At 41.2% G+C, this 16,526-nt stretch overlaps 1 protein-coding gene across 1 annotated transcript in view; it reads left to right on the top strand.

Moving 5' to 3' along the window:
* The window catches only part of SPATA16 (spermatogenesis associated 16), a 110,177-nt gene that overhangs the window by 61,014 nt on the left and 32,637 nt on the right, over positions 1-16,526 (top strand). Inside the window, exons 5-7 of the mRNA XM_007056999.3 lie at positions 7,673-7,820; positions 12,265-12,411; positions 14,337-14,449. Of these exons, the coding sequence (XP_007057061.2) occupies positions 7,673-7,820; positions 12,265-12,411; positions 14,337-14,449 (408 nt within the window). The remainder of the gene's footprint in view (positions 1-7,672; positions 7,821-12,264; positions 12,412-14,336; positions 14,450-16,526) is intronic.

The raw sequence follows: 16,526 nt of genomic DNA on the forward strand, positions 1-16,526 counted from the left end.
GAGTTGATGAACACATTGAGGAGTCAGTTGGTGGCTTCAGACTCCTTTGTGTAGATTTTAGCCTCTGGGCGTGATTGTACAAGTGCTGAATGATGCTGAGCCTTTTGTTCTGCCCATGTGGTGTGAGACTGTCCTCTCTTTCTGAGACCAAGCTCTTTAAAAGTTCTGCAGTTTATAATTCCTTTCCTATTTCACTGGAGAAACCTAACAATGGGCAGAGCATTCAAATATCAGTCACCTTCCCAAGGCACTGGCGGCAACAAAGGTCCACAACCGTAGGTCTTTTTAGTGGATGCTAGAAGTAAACCTGGTTGTGCAGGGACAAAATCACATTAAATTCTCCTTTTCAGCTACTGGAATTCTACTACTGCTCACTATCAAAACAATCTCTTTGTTTATAAAGAAAGGGTACACATTTAGCAATGTTGGTTAAAAGCTCTTTGGGCCAACTTCATTATTCCCCACAAATATGTGGGGGCACCAATTCTGTTATTAAAGAGACAATGTAAGATTGTTTTGGCTAAAATTTAGATTTCATTACAAGGTCTATGAAACTGCATATTCGTAGACATGATATAGGGTGTCTCTGATATATTTCCACAGAAGTTGGGTGGTCAGAGTTAAACAGGATATGTGGTGTTCCTTCTGTTAAAGGACTATGTATTTAAACCCTTGGCTCTGTCTAGACAGAACTATTTGTTTGGGAATGTTTTTAGTTTAATTTGTGTTTAATTGTCATGATAGCAATGTAATCTTAAACATTCCTTTGATAAACCATGGAAATGTTGAACATAAGAATGGCCATACTGGGTCAGACCAAAGGTCCATCTAGCCCAGTATCCTGTCTACTGACAGTAGCCAATGCCAGGTGCTTCAGAGGGAATGAACAGAACAGGTAATCCTCAAGTGATCCATCCCCTATCACGCATTCCCAGCTCCTGGCAAACAGAGTCTAGGGGCACCATCCTTGCCCATCTTGGCTAGCAGCCATGGATGGACCTATCCTCCATGAATTTATCTAGTTCTTTTTTGAACGCTGTTATCGTCTTGGCCTTCACAACATCCTCTGGCAAGGAGTTCCACAGGCTGACTGTGTGTAGTATGAAAAAATACTTCCTTCTGTTTGTTTTAAACTGCTGCCTATTAATTTCATTTGGTGGCCCCTAGTTTTTGTGTAATGAGAAGGAGTAAATAACACTTCCTTATTTACTTTCTCCACATCAGTCATGATTTTATAGACTTCTATCATATCCCCCCTTAGTTGTCTCTTTTCCAACCTGAACAGTCCCAGTCTTACTAATCTCTCCTCATACGGCAGCCATTCCATACCCTATGGGTATTTTTATTTCAGATGAAAATGAATCAGTGATTCAATATCTGAGGTTGAAAATTTAAATACTCTGCTGCCTAATAATTACTCTACAGACTCTGTGATTTCACACAGTTCCAAAACAAGAGTTTTGGAAAAGATATAAACTCTCATTCTTCAGGGCATGTCAACCACGGATTATAGGAGGAAAATATTCCTGTGGGCGAGTTTTTTCATAACTTCCTATTAAAGAGTTTCTTGTACCTTCTCTGAAGCAATGGGCACTGGCTACTGTTCCCTCTAAGCTGTGCACGTGTGCGTGTGCACACAGATCCGAAACCCCGCGCACATGGCGAAACACCGCACGCACAACAATTTGCACAGAAGCACAAAAATTTGCACAGAAGAAATTTTTTGTGCACACAGCCTGTCAAAAATTAGAGGGAACATTGGTACTAGCCACTGTTGGAGACATGATACCAGATTGGAGGAACTGGTCTGATCCAGTATAGCAATTCCTATGTTTCAATGCACTGCTGAAGAGGGTACTTTTGATTCTTTGCAGTGCTCAACACAGGCCTGATTCAATGCCCACTGAGTGGGAGTCTTACCATTGACTTCAATGAGCACTACATCAAGCCCTGAATGAGAGAGAATGGAAGCTCTGTTAGCTTGACTTGCCCCAAATCTGGGAGGTCTAGGGAGGAGAATGTTTGAAAATGTTTCACATTTTTATAAAGAAAAAAAATTGCATTCAAATTCATTGTGACTCTATTCTAACTCTAGGTATACCCTGGCCATTTTATATATGTTTAGACATAAATATAGCAAGCCTGGACCAAAGGCCAAGAGATCCCACACTCCTTCCTCTCTCCTTTTTTAAAAAAAAAAGAGGTGTACTTGTGGCACCTTAGAGACTAACAAATTTATTTGGGCATAAGCTTTCACGGGCTAAAACCCACTTCATCAGGTGCATGGAGTGGAAACAAGAAACAAGAAACAAGATAAAGAAAACAAGAGAACAAGAAAAGATGGGGGTCGCCATACCAACTCTAATGAGACAAATCAATTAAGGTGGGCTATTATCAGCAGGAGAAAAAAACTTTTGTAGTGATAATCAGGATGGCCCATTTCGAACAGTTGACAAGAAGGTGTGAGTAACACTAGGGGGGGGGGAATTAGCATGGGGAAATAGTTTTTATTTTGTGTAATGACCCATCCACTCCCAGTCTTTATTCAAACCTAATTTGATTGTGTCCAGTTTGCAAATTAATTCCAGTTCTGCAGTTTCTCATTGGAGTCCAGGCATCTGATGAAGTGGGTTTTAGCCCTCGAAAGCTTATGCCCAAATAAATAGTCACTAAGGTGCCACAAGTACTTCTCGTTCTTTTTGCTGATACAGATTAACACGGCTACCACTCTGAAACCTGTCTCCTTTTTAAAGGAAGTGGGAGCCCACCTGTCTTTCCGGGAGACATGCTATGCTGCTGTCACCTCCCTCATCCCAAAGCATTGTACATGGTAGGACAACATTAGTCCCAAGCGATGAATCCAGTGTGACCTGTGGGGAAGATGTTTATCATGGTGTTCACAGAAGTCCCAGATTTCACATTCTTCCATCTTTTTCTCTGAATTACTTGGTGTTCTTTCCCCTCACCCACTTTTCTAATCCCACTGGGGTCAAAGAAGTACCAATGCCATCACTGAGATGTCACTACAAATCGCTTGTGTCAGGCATGTGTGAAAATTCAGCCACAGCCTTATATAGTGAATAGGGAGATGTCTCTGCCTACCTAGAGGTAATGTCCACCTCCATCCTTATGCGGGGTGTGACGAAATTGCCACTAGTGGGGTAGATCAGCATCATCCTCTCCCTGCTACCTCTCTGCAGAGCCCATCAAGAGGCATGAAGGCGGGAAACAGAATGACTTTCCCAATCCTGCTCTCCAGGGACCCAATCCAAAGTCCAGTGAAATAAATGGAAGTCTTTCCACTAACTTGAATGGGTACTGAATGGGCTCTAGGTGCTCACGGAAGAGGAATAACAATTGCTAGCATCTCATTCTCAGTGCCTAGACATGCCTGTAGATTTCTGTGCTGAAGTCTCCCTGAGCATATGGACTTCAGTGCATAAAGACTTCAGCAGAGAAATCTTTAGGGACCCCACTGCATAAAGTTTTCTGTTCCAAAGTTTTTATGTGCTGAAGTTTTTATGTTCTTAAAGATTTTAGCCCATAAAAATCCAAGGGGATAATAAAACAAATAGCAGCTACATGAAGGCTCAGGAGCTGGAGAAAAAAATTGCTCTTGGATAATAATAGGACCTTCAGTTGTAGTACTGACCAAAATCTAAGGAACTGTTTTTTCCCCTTTGAGTGATATTTTACCATATTGCACTCTGACCCAGTCCCTATTTGCATACTGCACAGACTGTTTATGGGTACATGGTGGTGTAAAGGTTTTATTGCCATGATTTTGAATTGTTCTCAAGGCTGGTGAAGCCAAAAGTGAGTTATGCAAGTAAGTTCCACTAAAACCTCTACACCGTAGCATGCCACCATGCATTCCATTTAGACTACAAATTAGAAAATTGCTTTCTATAGCTTTATGGTTAAATGCTAATAATGGGTGTCCAATATCAGCATAAAAATGCCAACCCCATTGAGTACTTGTATTAGAACTGTAAGTTGTGTTGATTGTGCGTGTGCGAATAGCTGGGCCTCTGCTTTTTAAAAAATGTGTCTCTTGAAGACTTTATTGGTCCTATTTTTCATATTTCTTCATCTCAAAACCAGGTTTTGCAAATCCTAGAGTGACAGAAAAATTAGAGTTCATAAAGCTAATGTACAACATCTGAAAGAGCTTTCCTATAAATCATGGTGTTGCTATTTTAAGGTCTACTATTTTTCAGCTTGCCAGAACTAGCCATGGCTACTGTAGATATATATCATGTAAATGTTATTATCCCATCTCACTAGAAGGAAACAGTCAGGGTACATCTACGTTGCAAAAAAAACCAAACCCTTTGCAGTGAGTCTCAGAGCCCTGGTAAACTGGCCTGGGCTCACACTATGGAGCTAAACCTTACAGTGTAAACATTAGGGCTCAGGCTGAAGCCTGGGCTCCAAGACCCTCCCCATCCCCCCTGCTGAACTTCAGAGTCTGGGCTCTAGGCCAAACATGAATATATACCTGCTCCTTTTTAGCTCCTTTGTGCAAGCCCCTCAAGCCCGAGTCATTTGACCCAGGCTCTGAGACTCACCACCACTTTCTTTGCCATGTAGACATATCCTCAGTGTCCCTACATCTGGTGGCTCATAGTATAACAGATATTTTAAACCTGTCACTGGTCCAAGACTGAATATTGCCCATTCTGGACTGCAAAGCAGGGTAATTTTCAATCCTGGCTTTTTCCTACTCCGTATTTAGGGTGAAAAGAAGGCAGGGTTTTGTTTTCTTTTCCATGTCTCAGAGGTTTGGAATGTTAGATGGATGAGTGGGCAGAGTGCAGGTGAGTAGGCTAACAGGACTTAATGAGCCCCAAATGCTACCTAAATGACCAGCCTGTGTATTTTGGCAGGGCCCTGGAGAACTCCTCCAGGACAAAAGGGAGAGGAGCAATCTATATGGCCCTTACACGCACAAACTGGGAGAAACAGACCAGAAGGTCCACTCAGCTGCAGCTCCTTGACACTGTGTCTTACCTACCAAGAGTTGTCAGCATGATTGCATAGGCTGGTTCTATGGCTTTGGGCCCCACATTGCATAGGGGTTACCATTCCCTGCATAACGACAGGTTTCAGAGTAGCAGCCGTGTTAGTCTGTATCCGTAAAAAGAGAAGGAGGACTTGTGGCACCTTAGAGACGAACAAATTTATTAGAGCATAAGCTTTCGTGAGCTACAGCTCGCTTTATCGGATGCATACAGTGGAAAATATAGTGGGGAGATTTTATATACATAGAGAACATGAAACAATGGGTGTTACCATACACACTGTAACAAGAGTGACCAGGAAAGGTGAAAAGAAAAGGAGTACTAGTGGCACCTTAGAGACTAACCAATTTATCTGAGCATAAGCTTTCGTGAGCTACAGCTCACTTCATCAGAAGGTGAGCTATTACCAGCAGGAGAGCGGGCAGCGGGGGGAAAGGGGGACCTTTTGTAGTGATAATCAAGGTGGGCCATTTCCAGCACTTTACAAGGACAGTAGGAGGGGAAATAAACAAGGGGAAATAGTCTTACTTTGTGTAATGACCCATCCACTTCCAGTCTTTATTCAAGCCTAAGTTAATTGTATCCAGTTTACAAATTAATTCCAATTCAGCAGTCTCTCGCTGGAGTCTGTTTTTGAAGTTTTTTTGCTGAAGAATTGCCACTTTTAGGTCTGTAATCAAGTGACCAAAGAGATTGAAGTGTTCTCCGACTGGTTTTTGAATGTTATAATTCTTGACGTCTGATTTGTGTCCATTTATTCTTTTACATGGAGACTGTCCAGTTTGGCCAATGTACATGGCAGAGGGGCATTGCTGGCACATGATGGCATATATCACAGGTGAACGAGCCTCTGACAGTGTGGCTGATGTGATTAGGCCCTATGATGGTGTCCCCTGAATAGATATGTGAACACAGTTGGCAATGGGCTTTGTTGCAAGGATAGGTTCCTGGGTTAGTGTTTTTGTTGTGTGGTATTCCTGGCTCCATTTATGCTGCTGTGAGGGCTGTTCGTGTCAGCAAAGGAGATGGAAGGATTTGGGCGTAAGTGCAGTTAATTTCCTGGTTCCACATTATATTCCACATTATATTCTGTGGTTGTATCAATTTATTTATGCAATGGGTATCATGACCATATATATGGTATTGTCGTGCTATTGAGAGCATGTGTTTTCTCTATATAAAGTAGCCTATTTCTGAATTTTGCCTCCTTTTGAAAATGTTTATGAAGGGCAGACCCTCTGACTCTTAACCACATCCACAAACAAGTCATTTGCGAGACACTTTGTACAAAGGGAATAGATCTTTTCACTGGATCCAGTATTCTGTTACTGGAAGTAAATTGGTACAATGACCTGCTTAAGGCCATTACAGAAAAGGACACAGATACTTAGCTTGTCTCCTATTGCAGTCTTCCATTCCAGCCTAGCAGAAACAATTGTCTGTTGAGCATATCTCTCATATATGCTCATTATTTCCTGAGCAATTTTATATCACTGAGGAATGACTTCAACAACTGAAGTAAGGTCCATTTGGTATGTCAGTAAAACAGCTCAGTTCAAAACTCAGTTCAAAAACTGAGATTTTCAGTGATTCACTTCAATATAGAGTGTGATGTGAGGGCTATTTCCTGTTAGAATATGCAAATCTGTCTCTTTATGCTTTTTCTTTGTGATTGTCTCCACTAACCTTGTGTTGGGTGAACGATTACACATAAACAAAGTTACACTGAAGAAACGTTTCAGTGTTCCAAATTTTATTGAAGCTTTGTCGACACTAGGGAAAAGGCAACATATGTCTGTAATGGATGCAGCTGAATCAGTGTTGAACATGATTTAACAGGACGTGCAAATCAGAATGAACTGTCTGTGTTCAATGCTGTTTCAGAAACTGATTAAATCTTGCCTATGCAGATGCAGTAATAATGCTGAGCAAGATTAGTTCTGATCGATGTTGGCAGTTCACCCCAGCTGAGGACCAGTTAAACTGTGGGGTGATCTCATTTTACTCTGGTAGTCCATTCAGGGTGAAATTCACCTCTGTTCAGGAAGCCAACATAATGAACCATTTAGCCTTATTTTAAGGGTTTACATGACGCATACACCTTGTGCTGGCCCTCTGCACAAGCATGAATTTCACTCTTTCTGCAAACTATGTATAGATTTAATATTTTAAGGCTAACGTTCCATACAGCCCCAGCACTTGATTCATGCCAACCCAAGGGATAACGTAAATGTACAGTATTGCTTAACCAGCTCCCAAATAATGAATAAAATTTCAGGTGAAGAATGTGACCTTCAGAGAACATGGAATCAATTTGGTCTTTTTCACTTGAAGATAATTTATCTGATACTTTTCTCCCCACTGAAGACACAGACTCACGGAACTGAATATTGTTTAAAAATGCTTTTTTTTTACACTAAATTGAGTTTCTGAGCATGAGATAGGCAATGTTTTCTGGAACTAATTTGAATTCCTCTCTAATTAATATTCAAGACCAAAATATGTTATCTTTGCATGACTGTGTAATTATTAAAGGGAAAAATATCAGCTGTGATGGCAATTATTTTTCTTTCCCTCCCATATTTTTTTTTAATGGTAGCTCACTTTTTACCAGCACAGTATGTGTCATTTCTCCCCCTTTATTTTAGGCTATGATCGAAGAGGCCATCACCAGGGAGGAATCTTTTTCAGTTATGTACACACCATTTGCAACAAAAGCAAAGGCTGACAAAATAGACAAGATGAAGGAAGCTTTTGCTAAAAAGCACCCTGATTATGTGGCGTACATCTACACAGGTAAGAGTGGATTTCACATCTTCAAGCGGCACTGGACCTCATTGGATTGTGTGGCTTGTGTGTTTATAGCTGACATTGAGTTTGATTTGTGGGTGGTTGGGGCCGGATCCCACAAATTCTTACTCTCACATGGGGTGAAATTCACCCCTGAGCAGAGGGCCAACATATGACCTATGTAGCCCTTAAGTCCTCAAACACAATGTACGGGAGGGGTAGCTTTGTTCTGACACCCTGCACAAGGGTGAATTGTACCCAGGATGCCTCGAAGCATCGTTCTTTAACTTCCATTATTGCAGCAAAGCTTCTGTTGTACATTGGGCTTTGCAGTGTGCTCTGAAGATTATCAGACTTGGGCTCACCCTAACCTCTGGTAGGAAGTTCCATCATCAAGAGCTCCTTTGCTGCAGATGCTCTGCAGCTGCTTCTAACTGGTCTCCCCCACCAGGGGCAATAACGATTGATCATTCCCAGTGGTCATGAATGGGTAGCCCAGCCTCATTCAGAACCAGGACCTTGAGTAAGACCTAGAAGTGAATGGGGATCCAGTGGAGGGCATCGAGTTTTGGTGTGAACAGGGGAATCTTTTGTGTGACCCCCATTGTACGATGCTGGTTGAGCAAGTTAAAGTAGCCTTTTCCTGAGTTGATAAGCACTTAGACCACAGTGAGTAGGTCCTAATCCCAGAAGGAAAGTGGATGATGGGCTAAGGCATGTCTTGTCATCATTGCTAACTGAGTTACTTGGAGCAGTAATGACTATGAGAAGACCCTAAGGCATCACACTGTGTTGATGACTGAGGATCTGACAGAGGGAGAGGTAAGTTTCTCACTATGTCGAATTGCTTGAGGACATTTGCTCCCATTACAAGAACCCACACTATAGCTGATGCTTTGTGGGCAGTTCTAGCAGAATGCTCCAGAAGACTGAAATGCTCTTTAATTTCTAGAGGTATTGCCCTGGGTCAGAGCTGAGACTTATTGATTGGGCTATATGACTATACCACTTTCTATGAAATACCAGCTCTGTGAATAATGACTTCATCCTTCAGGGCAATCAATATGGAACCTTTCAGGAGCACTAAAAACTTCCTTGTTAAAAAAACAAATAGAGACTAGTAAGTCCAAGCACTGACAACAAAGTCATGCAAGTATTGTACACAACTAAGTACATTTATTTTGTTCATTTTATGTCTTGTTTTAAAAATGTCACTGTAAAGACAGATCACCTTGATTTTACAAGTTGAAGAACATTCCTACGTGTGTGGTGGTATTTTTTTTAAATAGAGAAAATAGGGACTTGTTATTTGTCATGGAGGTTATAAAGTAGCTGTCTTCTGTTTACTTGCTGATGTGAATTTGTGGAGAACTTCCAGGGAACAAAAGTATTGGCATTAAGAGGAGTATAATATAAAACTCCCTGAACCTGATTGAAAAGGAGACAAACTCATACCTCACAGAATCCCGTCTCCCCCAAACAATACAGAGAGAGGGTGGGATTTTCAAAAGTACGTATGTGACCTAGGAGGACAAGTTGCTTGGAAAGTCAATAGGATTTGTGTGCCTAAATCACATATGCATTCTGAAAATGTCACCCTTAATTTTTAATTTCTTTCACTACTACACCCAAGGAAAGAAAAAAAGATAAAGGGGAGGGGAAAGGGAGAGCACCTGGTTATAGACCATTTTAATCAATTATTTTGCTTATAAATAAAGCTAATGGACCCAGTTCTGGCCTCAGATGCATGGTTATATCACCTATTAGACTTCAGTGGAGTTACTTCTGTTTGACACTGGTGTAACTGAGAGCAGAATTTGGCTCATTGACTTCTCTGGGAATTGTCCTGTGTGTCTGAGGTCATAATTCGGTCCGCTGTATGCAACTTTCTGTGTAATACAAGTAAAAAAACCAGTAAAAGATTTAGCATGGCGTGTTTTATTTTGTTTGCTTTTGTGACTGCAATGATGGTGAAGGATGCTGAACTTACAGCTCTGGAGTTTGCAGCCCTCATATGTTCACAGAACAGGTAAAGTACAGACAGTGCTTCAGTGCAAGCTTCTCCACCAATATGCCCAGTTTCTGACCTGCAGGGAGCACCCTCTAAGGCTGAGAACTTAGGACAAGGATGGAAAAATTAACTGTCAGTAGATACTCTGCTGAGGCAGCTGACAAGGGTAACAGCTAGCGCCAACTGTGGCAGTGTTGTTTGTGACTTTTCTGTTCAGAACTGGACTGAGACCCCCAAGCCATTTCAATTAGTTCATCAAAGAGCTTTCAGCTAGTGCCTGTCATAGTTCAAGGCAATTGCACCTTGTGGACCAGCAAGGACACCCACTCTAGGCTCCTGGCTCTTCAGCCGTCACCTCTCTGAGGTGGAGACTGGCATCTCTCTCTCTCCTGACCAGGGGGTTTCCAGACAGCATAGTGCCCTGTCTACACTCTGAGTTCCCCAACAAGCCAGGTGGCCTATACAGCCAGTATCTGCAGGTTGCTTTCTCTCTGGGGAAATTGCCCACTGTTGTAAGTTTCCACAAAGCCCTTTCTGAGTAGCACAGTTATTCTTAAGGTGAAAGCATAACAGAGAAAAATGTATTAAAAAAAAAAAAGAAGAACCTACACACATGCTAATCTTACCAGAGATCACCCCCAACTTCAACAAAGGCTCTAGTAGGTGATCAGTCCTTCAACCTCACCCAGGGGTTTCTCTGTGGTTACAAGTTCATAACAGCTTTTCCTCAGAACAAAAACATAAGTTAGCCTTTCCTTTATACAGCTTGGAACTTTGATATTCAGGGACTGGGAACAGGTAATCGGTCAGATACAATGGTTCTCTCCTCAGGGTGTATCTTCGAAAGATTGCGTCCAAAAGGGAGAATTTGCATTTACCTCCCCCCAGGTATTTCCTAGGAGACCCATTTAACTTTGTTAGTCCCGAGTGTTCCTTCTTGTCTGGCACATTGTTTAAAATAGTCTGTTGAAGCAAATAAAATTTCCCAGAGTTTGGATTGTCCATGTCTCTCCCCTAAAGAAGTTACATACAATCCCACAATAATACATAAACTTTGAATTTGTAATACACTTGACTGCAAAGCTATTTAAACTTAATTCAATAAGATCTCCCAAAGATATTGCAGGAAATTGCCATATCTATCACAATGACGATTTTCTATCACTGCCAGATTGGCACAGGTCTGAACTTATGACCTGCAGGTGAGAGGCTCCATACCCCTCATCTCTGGGATTTAAAATGTGAACTAAACCACTTCTGTGAAAATACAGTTTGAAATACTTGCTCTATGATTAACTTGTTAGTTAAAATAACCTTAATCATGAATTTCAGTAACATTAATTCGTCCAAATCTTGGTTCAAGTTTTGACTTATTGTAAGGATGTATTATCCTGAATTTCTCCACAAGTTTTCCTTTGATCCATGGGAAGAAAAGGAGGTATATTTTTAAATTCAAATGCACAATGCAGTCTATTTTAAACTTTTGAATCCATCAGAGGCAGAAAGCTTTTAGAATATAGGTAGGGCTTTTAAGAGCAACAATTGCAAGCCCCTAGCATCCTATTAAAAGCTACATAGAACTTCAGAAGGTAGGGTTTTATAATTTCTGGCTGTTAACCACCTGCTAAGTAAACTCTGTATATACAAATGAGATAAAAAGAATGGAATGGTAGAGCACAAAATTAGATCATTTAAAATATTTGCACACATCCAGAATGTGCATACATTCAGAGTACAGTGTATGAGTAAAACAACGACTCTACCAAATAGAACACATTCTGAGTCACCTCAGTGGAACTGGGTAGTTACTCTAGCAAAGTTAATGGAGATCTATTGGCATAATACTTGGGGAAGAGGAATGTTTTGCTCACTGTATTTTATTTTTGTGCTGGCAAGCCCAGTGAGCAGTGAATGGGATTCTCTGTCATTCTCTGACTATATTAGTGGGCATCTTAAAAGTAGAGCTGGTTGAAAAGAGGATAACATTTTTGTGAATATTGTCACTAAAATTTCATCCTGCTTTTTGTGCAGGATGGTGGTGTTTGAGGTTTTTGTTTTTGTTTTGTTAAAATTAAAAATTTCAACAACAAATGTTGAAATATTAAATTTAGGATTTTTTTGATGAGCTAGTCAAAAAATGAGACAAAATTTTCATGAAAATTTTTACCATTTTTTTCCGTGAAATTTTAAATTTCTACCAAAAAAATTCATCAACATTCAGAATTTCAAAAACTACTTACACCTATGCCTTGGCACTGAACATGTTTAAGAGTTTCTCTGGTCACTTGTTTTGGTGGGTGTTTTATGTTAAATTCAATAGACTGCAGTACTCTTTTAGCCCTTTTCTTTTTCAAGCGAGGAGGCTAAAATTTGAAAGGCACTAACGTAAGCCCTCAAGAAAAAGCAAGGGTGCAAAATGCTATCACTGTCCTGTTCCAGATCCTCATGGACTTCACATCTTACCACAGACAGCGGATTGGGCTTCTTTGCCTCCCCAACAATATTTGTTGACGCTGGGTTTCAAAAACAAAGACGTTGGAAAATTCTTGGAAAAGATGTCAAGTAAAAAGCTGCCATCCTTTTCAGGTATGCATTGCTGATTTGCTTAGTAGTTTGAATGCAATGGGGTTTGTCACCTGCAAGGGCAGAGGACTGGTTGGGGCACAGATCAAGGGACTTTGCTAAAGCACAGGCCACAGTGGGCATGTCTACTCCATCATGCAATCAGACAACCATTCACCTCCTCCCCATCCTGTCTTTGTAGGCACTTGTCACTCCTCCCCACTGTCCACTCACTTCCCTCCCCCTCCCCCCACCCTATCTATGTAGACATTTGTCACTGTGTTTGCCAATTGCCAGTGCAGGCAGATATTCACTTTAAATGGTTCACTTGGCTGTAGAGAGGAAGGAGATCTTGTGGTTATGGTGTTACCCTGTGACTTAGGAGATGTGAGTTCAATTCCCTGCTCCCGCCAAACTTCCTTAGGCAAGTCGCTTAATTTCTGTGTGCCACAGTTCCCTGTGTGTTATTAGCACTGCTCTACCTCACAGAGGTGTAGTGAGGATAAATGCAGTAAAGATTGTGGGATGCTCAGATACTCTTAGAAAACTTTAGGTGTCCTGAAAGCACTTGTGTTACAGTAATCTTTGGAGACCAGTCATCTCATCTATCTGTGAGGCTAAAAATCACTCACCTCACAGAGGTGTTGTGAGGCCCACTTAATTAATATTTCAAATGGAAAACACTGTAGGAGTGCAAAGTAGTATTAAATTTATTATTATTATTATTATTTATTTGATTATGGTGGTACCTAGAGACTCCAGCCAAGAATGGGGCCCCATCTTGGTAGGCACTGTACAAATGTAGAGTAAGAAACAGTCCCTGCCCCAAAGAGTTTAACAATCTAATTAGATAAGACAGACAAAAGGGTGGGAGGAACAATGTGATGGTTGGCAAATGTCACATCAGTGCCATGATTTTTTGTGTTTGGTTGATTTATTTCTATCTTTTAATTTTTTTGGAAGGAAGGTTTTGTTGGAAGGGGATTAGCTAAAGAGAAACAAAGGAAGGTAGAGAGAACATTGAAGGGAGGGTATAGTGTATAGCAGGTGTGGCCAAACTGTGGCTTGTGAGTGCATGCGGCTCTTTTACAGTTAAAGTGTGGCTCGCGGTGCCCCCCACGCACCGCCGATTCTCCGCCTACCAGACTGGATGGGCGGGAGCTCGGGGCTTCTGCCCTGCAGCAGGGTGGTGGGACCAGGGGCTTCTGCCCTGCAGGGAGGGGGACCTAAGGCATTTAGCCCCTCACCCCAGTGGGTGCCACCCCACAGGGCAGGTTGTGCATGTCTTGCAGCTCTCAAACTTTTTAGAATTATAGTAAGCGGTTCAGCGGGTCAGTAAATTTGGCCACTCCTGGTGTATAGGAATAGGGTAATATTCCATTAAATAGTTTGTAATCCCTGAGTGGTGCTCACGTATTTTTAGAAGCACGAGAAACCAGCCAGAGCAGCAGTATGTATGTAGGTAGGCCTTGCATGTTTGTATTTATTGAGCAAATGCAGTTATTTGGGACCCAACAGTGACCCAGTGGTTCTGTCATATTATTGTTGTGCAAAGAGCAAAAGATTCAGCAGTGGAGGGGAGTAAGGAAAAAGGAGGGAAGAAAGGGAGCATGAAAGGCAGGGGGAGTGAGTCTGAAGTATAGACAGGGTGAAGGAAGGGGGTGGTAGTGAACATCCAACCAGCACAGGCGGGAGAATGACCAGATTAAAAACTGGAATAAAATAAAGCAACCCGGCTCTGGCGACATCATCAGCTTCCAGAGGTCCCTCCTGTAGCTTACTTTCTCTGCTCCTGCCAGTTGAGTGTCTGGGTGGCTTTTCCCAGCAAGGTGACACTTCCCCGAGCCCACATGGTTTGCTAAATCCCCGACAGAATACCTTGTATGAAAGGTGCATTGGGCACTGGTATGATCAAAAACAATATCAAGGTTTACTGTTTCATTTCTTAGAACACAGAGCTCCTTTTAGTCCTCTTACAAGAGAAGAATCAGTAAGACACTTGGACACCATAGGGAAAAAGATCTTGCCAATAATGGATTTTATCAGAGGCACCAAATTAACTGTGGGTATAGATTCTACTTTATAGAATGCAGTGAATGCAGTAATAGAGGTTTGTGTAAATGTGATGATTAAGATGTGTTTTGTTGATGTCTTTTATTCTGTTGTTTCAGACAGATATTTAAATGAATCTGTAATTTGAGAAACAGGAAAATATTTTTAGTTAGTGGTTCTTTGATGTGTGGCAAACTACGCACGTATGTCTGCAAAGCACTCAGCTGACTTCAACAGAACCCTGAGCCGGGACATCTACACTGCAATTTTATAGCCCCGCAGCCCAAGTCCTGCAAGTCTGAGTCAGCTGATATGGGCCAGCCATGAGTGTTTTATTGTAGTGTAGACATACCCTTAGATTCAATTCCAACCTAGCCTCTACATAGGGAAGTATGTGAAGTTACTTTCAAATCTGAGACAGACATATTGTAGAGATATTAGCATATTCCACACCATACTTTTTACTGTAATGTACACAGCTTTTTATCACTTTGGCTTTTGATTAGCACAAAAGGTCAAAAATGAAATTTGCATGTAGTCTAGACTATTTTAATGCAATTCTTAAATTGTTCTCCAGAAAATAAGTAGAAGAACCTCTCCTCAACAGACTGCAAATGCTAATGTTAACATTTTTTCCCTAGCAATAACAGTTTTCTAGTTATCTGTGTCTTGGAAAAATCAGAGGCATTTCCTCATCAGGTGTTTTAGCAAATGACGGAATTAATATTCTTACTGTCTGACAGTAGGTAGGAGGTGGACAAAATTGCTACTTAGCAACCTCTATCAAGTGAAAAACATTAGCTAAAATCTTCGAGAAATTATATCTTCTTCACTCTGACAGTAATAAGTAAACAGACAATAAAGGACAGATCTCACAAACTCAGTGGGAGGTGAAGGTGCTCAATACCTTGCAGAAATGGACCCTAATAAAACATTTGCTTCTTAGCTCAGTATGAGGAAGGTGAAGGAGTCTCATGGCACAGATCCCAAAGGAAATGTATCTTTTTTGTTTTCAGTGTTAGCATGCCTCTTTGAATTCATCTGTCCTTGATCATTCTCTGACTGACCCAAATCCCCTTCTAAATGGTGTGCAGGCTGATTTGAAATGGCACCACTTTGAGAAAGTACATTATGTATTACTGATGTGCTTGTGCATCTTTAGCATAAAAAAATCCTGAAGTCTATTTAGACAACTTTGATGCTTCCAAGGATGGAATCCTGGCCCCTTTGAAGTTAATGGAAAAATTCCTATTGACTTCAGTGGGAGCAGGATTTCATCCCAAGTTTTAGAACATATGAATGGCCATACTGGGTCAGACCAATGGTCCATCTAGTCCAGTATCCTGTCTTCCAGCAGTGGTCAATGCCAGATGCTTCCAAGGGAATGAACAGAGCAGGGCAATCAAGTGATCCATCCTCTGTCATACAGTCGCAGTTTCTGGCAGTCAGAGGCTTAGGACACCCAGAGCATGGGGTTGCATCCCTGACCATCTTGGCTATTGATGGACTTATCCTTCATTAATTTATCTAATTCTTTTTTTAACCCAGTTATACTTTTGCCCTTCACAGCTTTCCCTGGTAATGAGTTCCACGGGTTTACTGTACATCATGTGAAGTACTTCCTTGTGTTTGTTTTAAATGTGCTGCCTATTAATTTCATTGGATAACCCCTGGTTCCAGTTCTAATATATCTTTTTTGAGATGGGGTGACAAGAACTGCATGCAATATTAAAGGTCTGAGTGTACCATGGATTTATGCAGTGGCACTATATTTTCTGTCTTATTATCTAGCCCTTTTGTAATGGTTCCTAACATTCTGTTTGCTTTTTTGACTGCCACTGCACACTGAGGGGATGTTTTCAGAGAACCATCTCTGAAGTATGTAATGTTACCACTTCTTCTCTAAGACCTTCATATAAAACCTTATGGAAACATACCTGGGTCCAAAACGAGCCATTCTTTTTAGGTAACAAATCTTAGGAACTGTCCCAGAATAAATTGTCAGTAGAGGAGGTTTTGGAACAAATTGATAAATCAAACAATAATAAGTCCCTAGAACCAGATGATATTCACCCAAGAGTTGTGGT

Source organism: Chelonia mydas, chromosome 9 (assembly GCF_015237465.2).
Source record: "Chelonia mydas isolate rCheMyd1 chromosome 9, rCheMyd1.pri.v2, whole genome shotgun sequence".
NCBI classification, from domain to species: Eukaryota; Metazoa; Chordata; order Testudines; family Cheloniidae; genus Chelonia; species Chelonia mydas.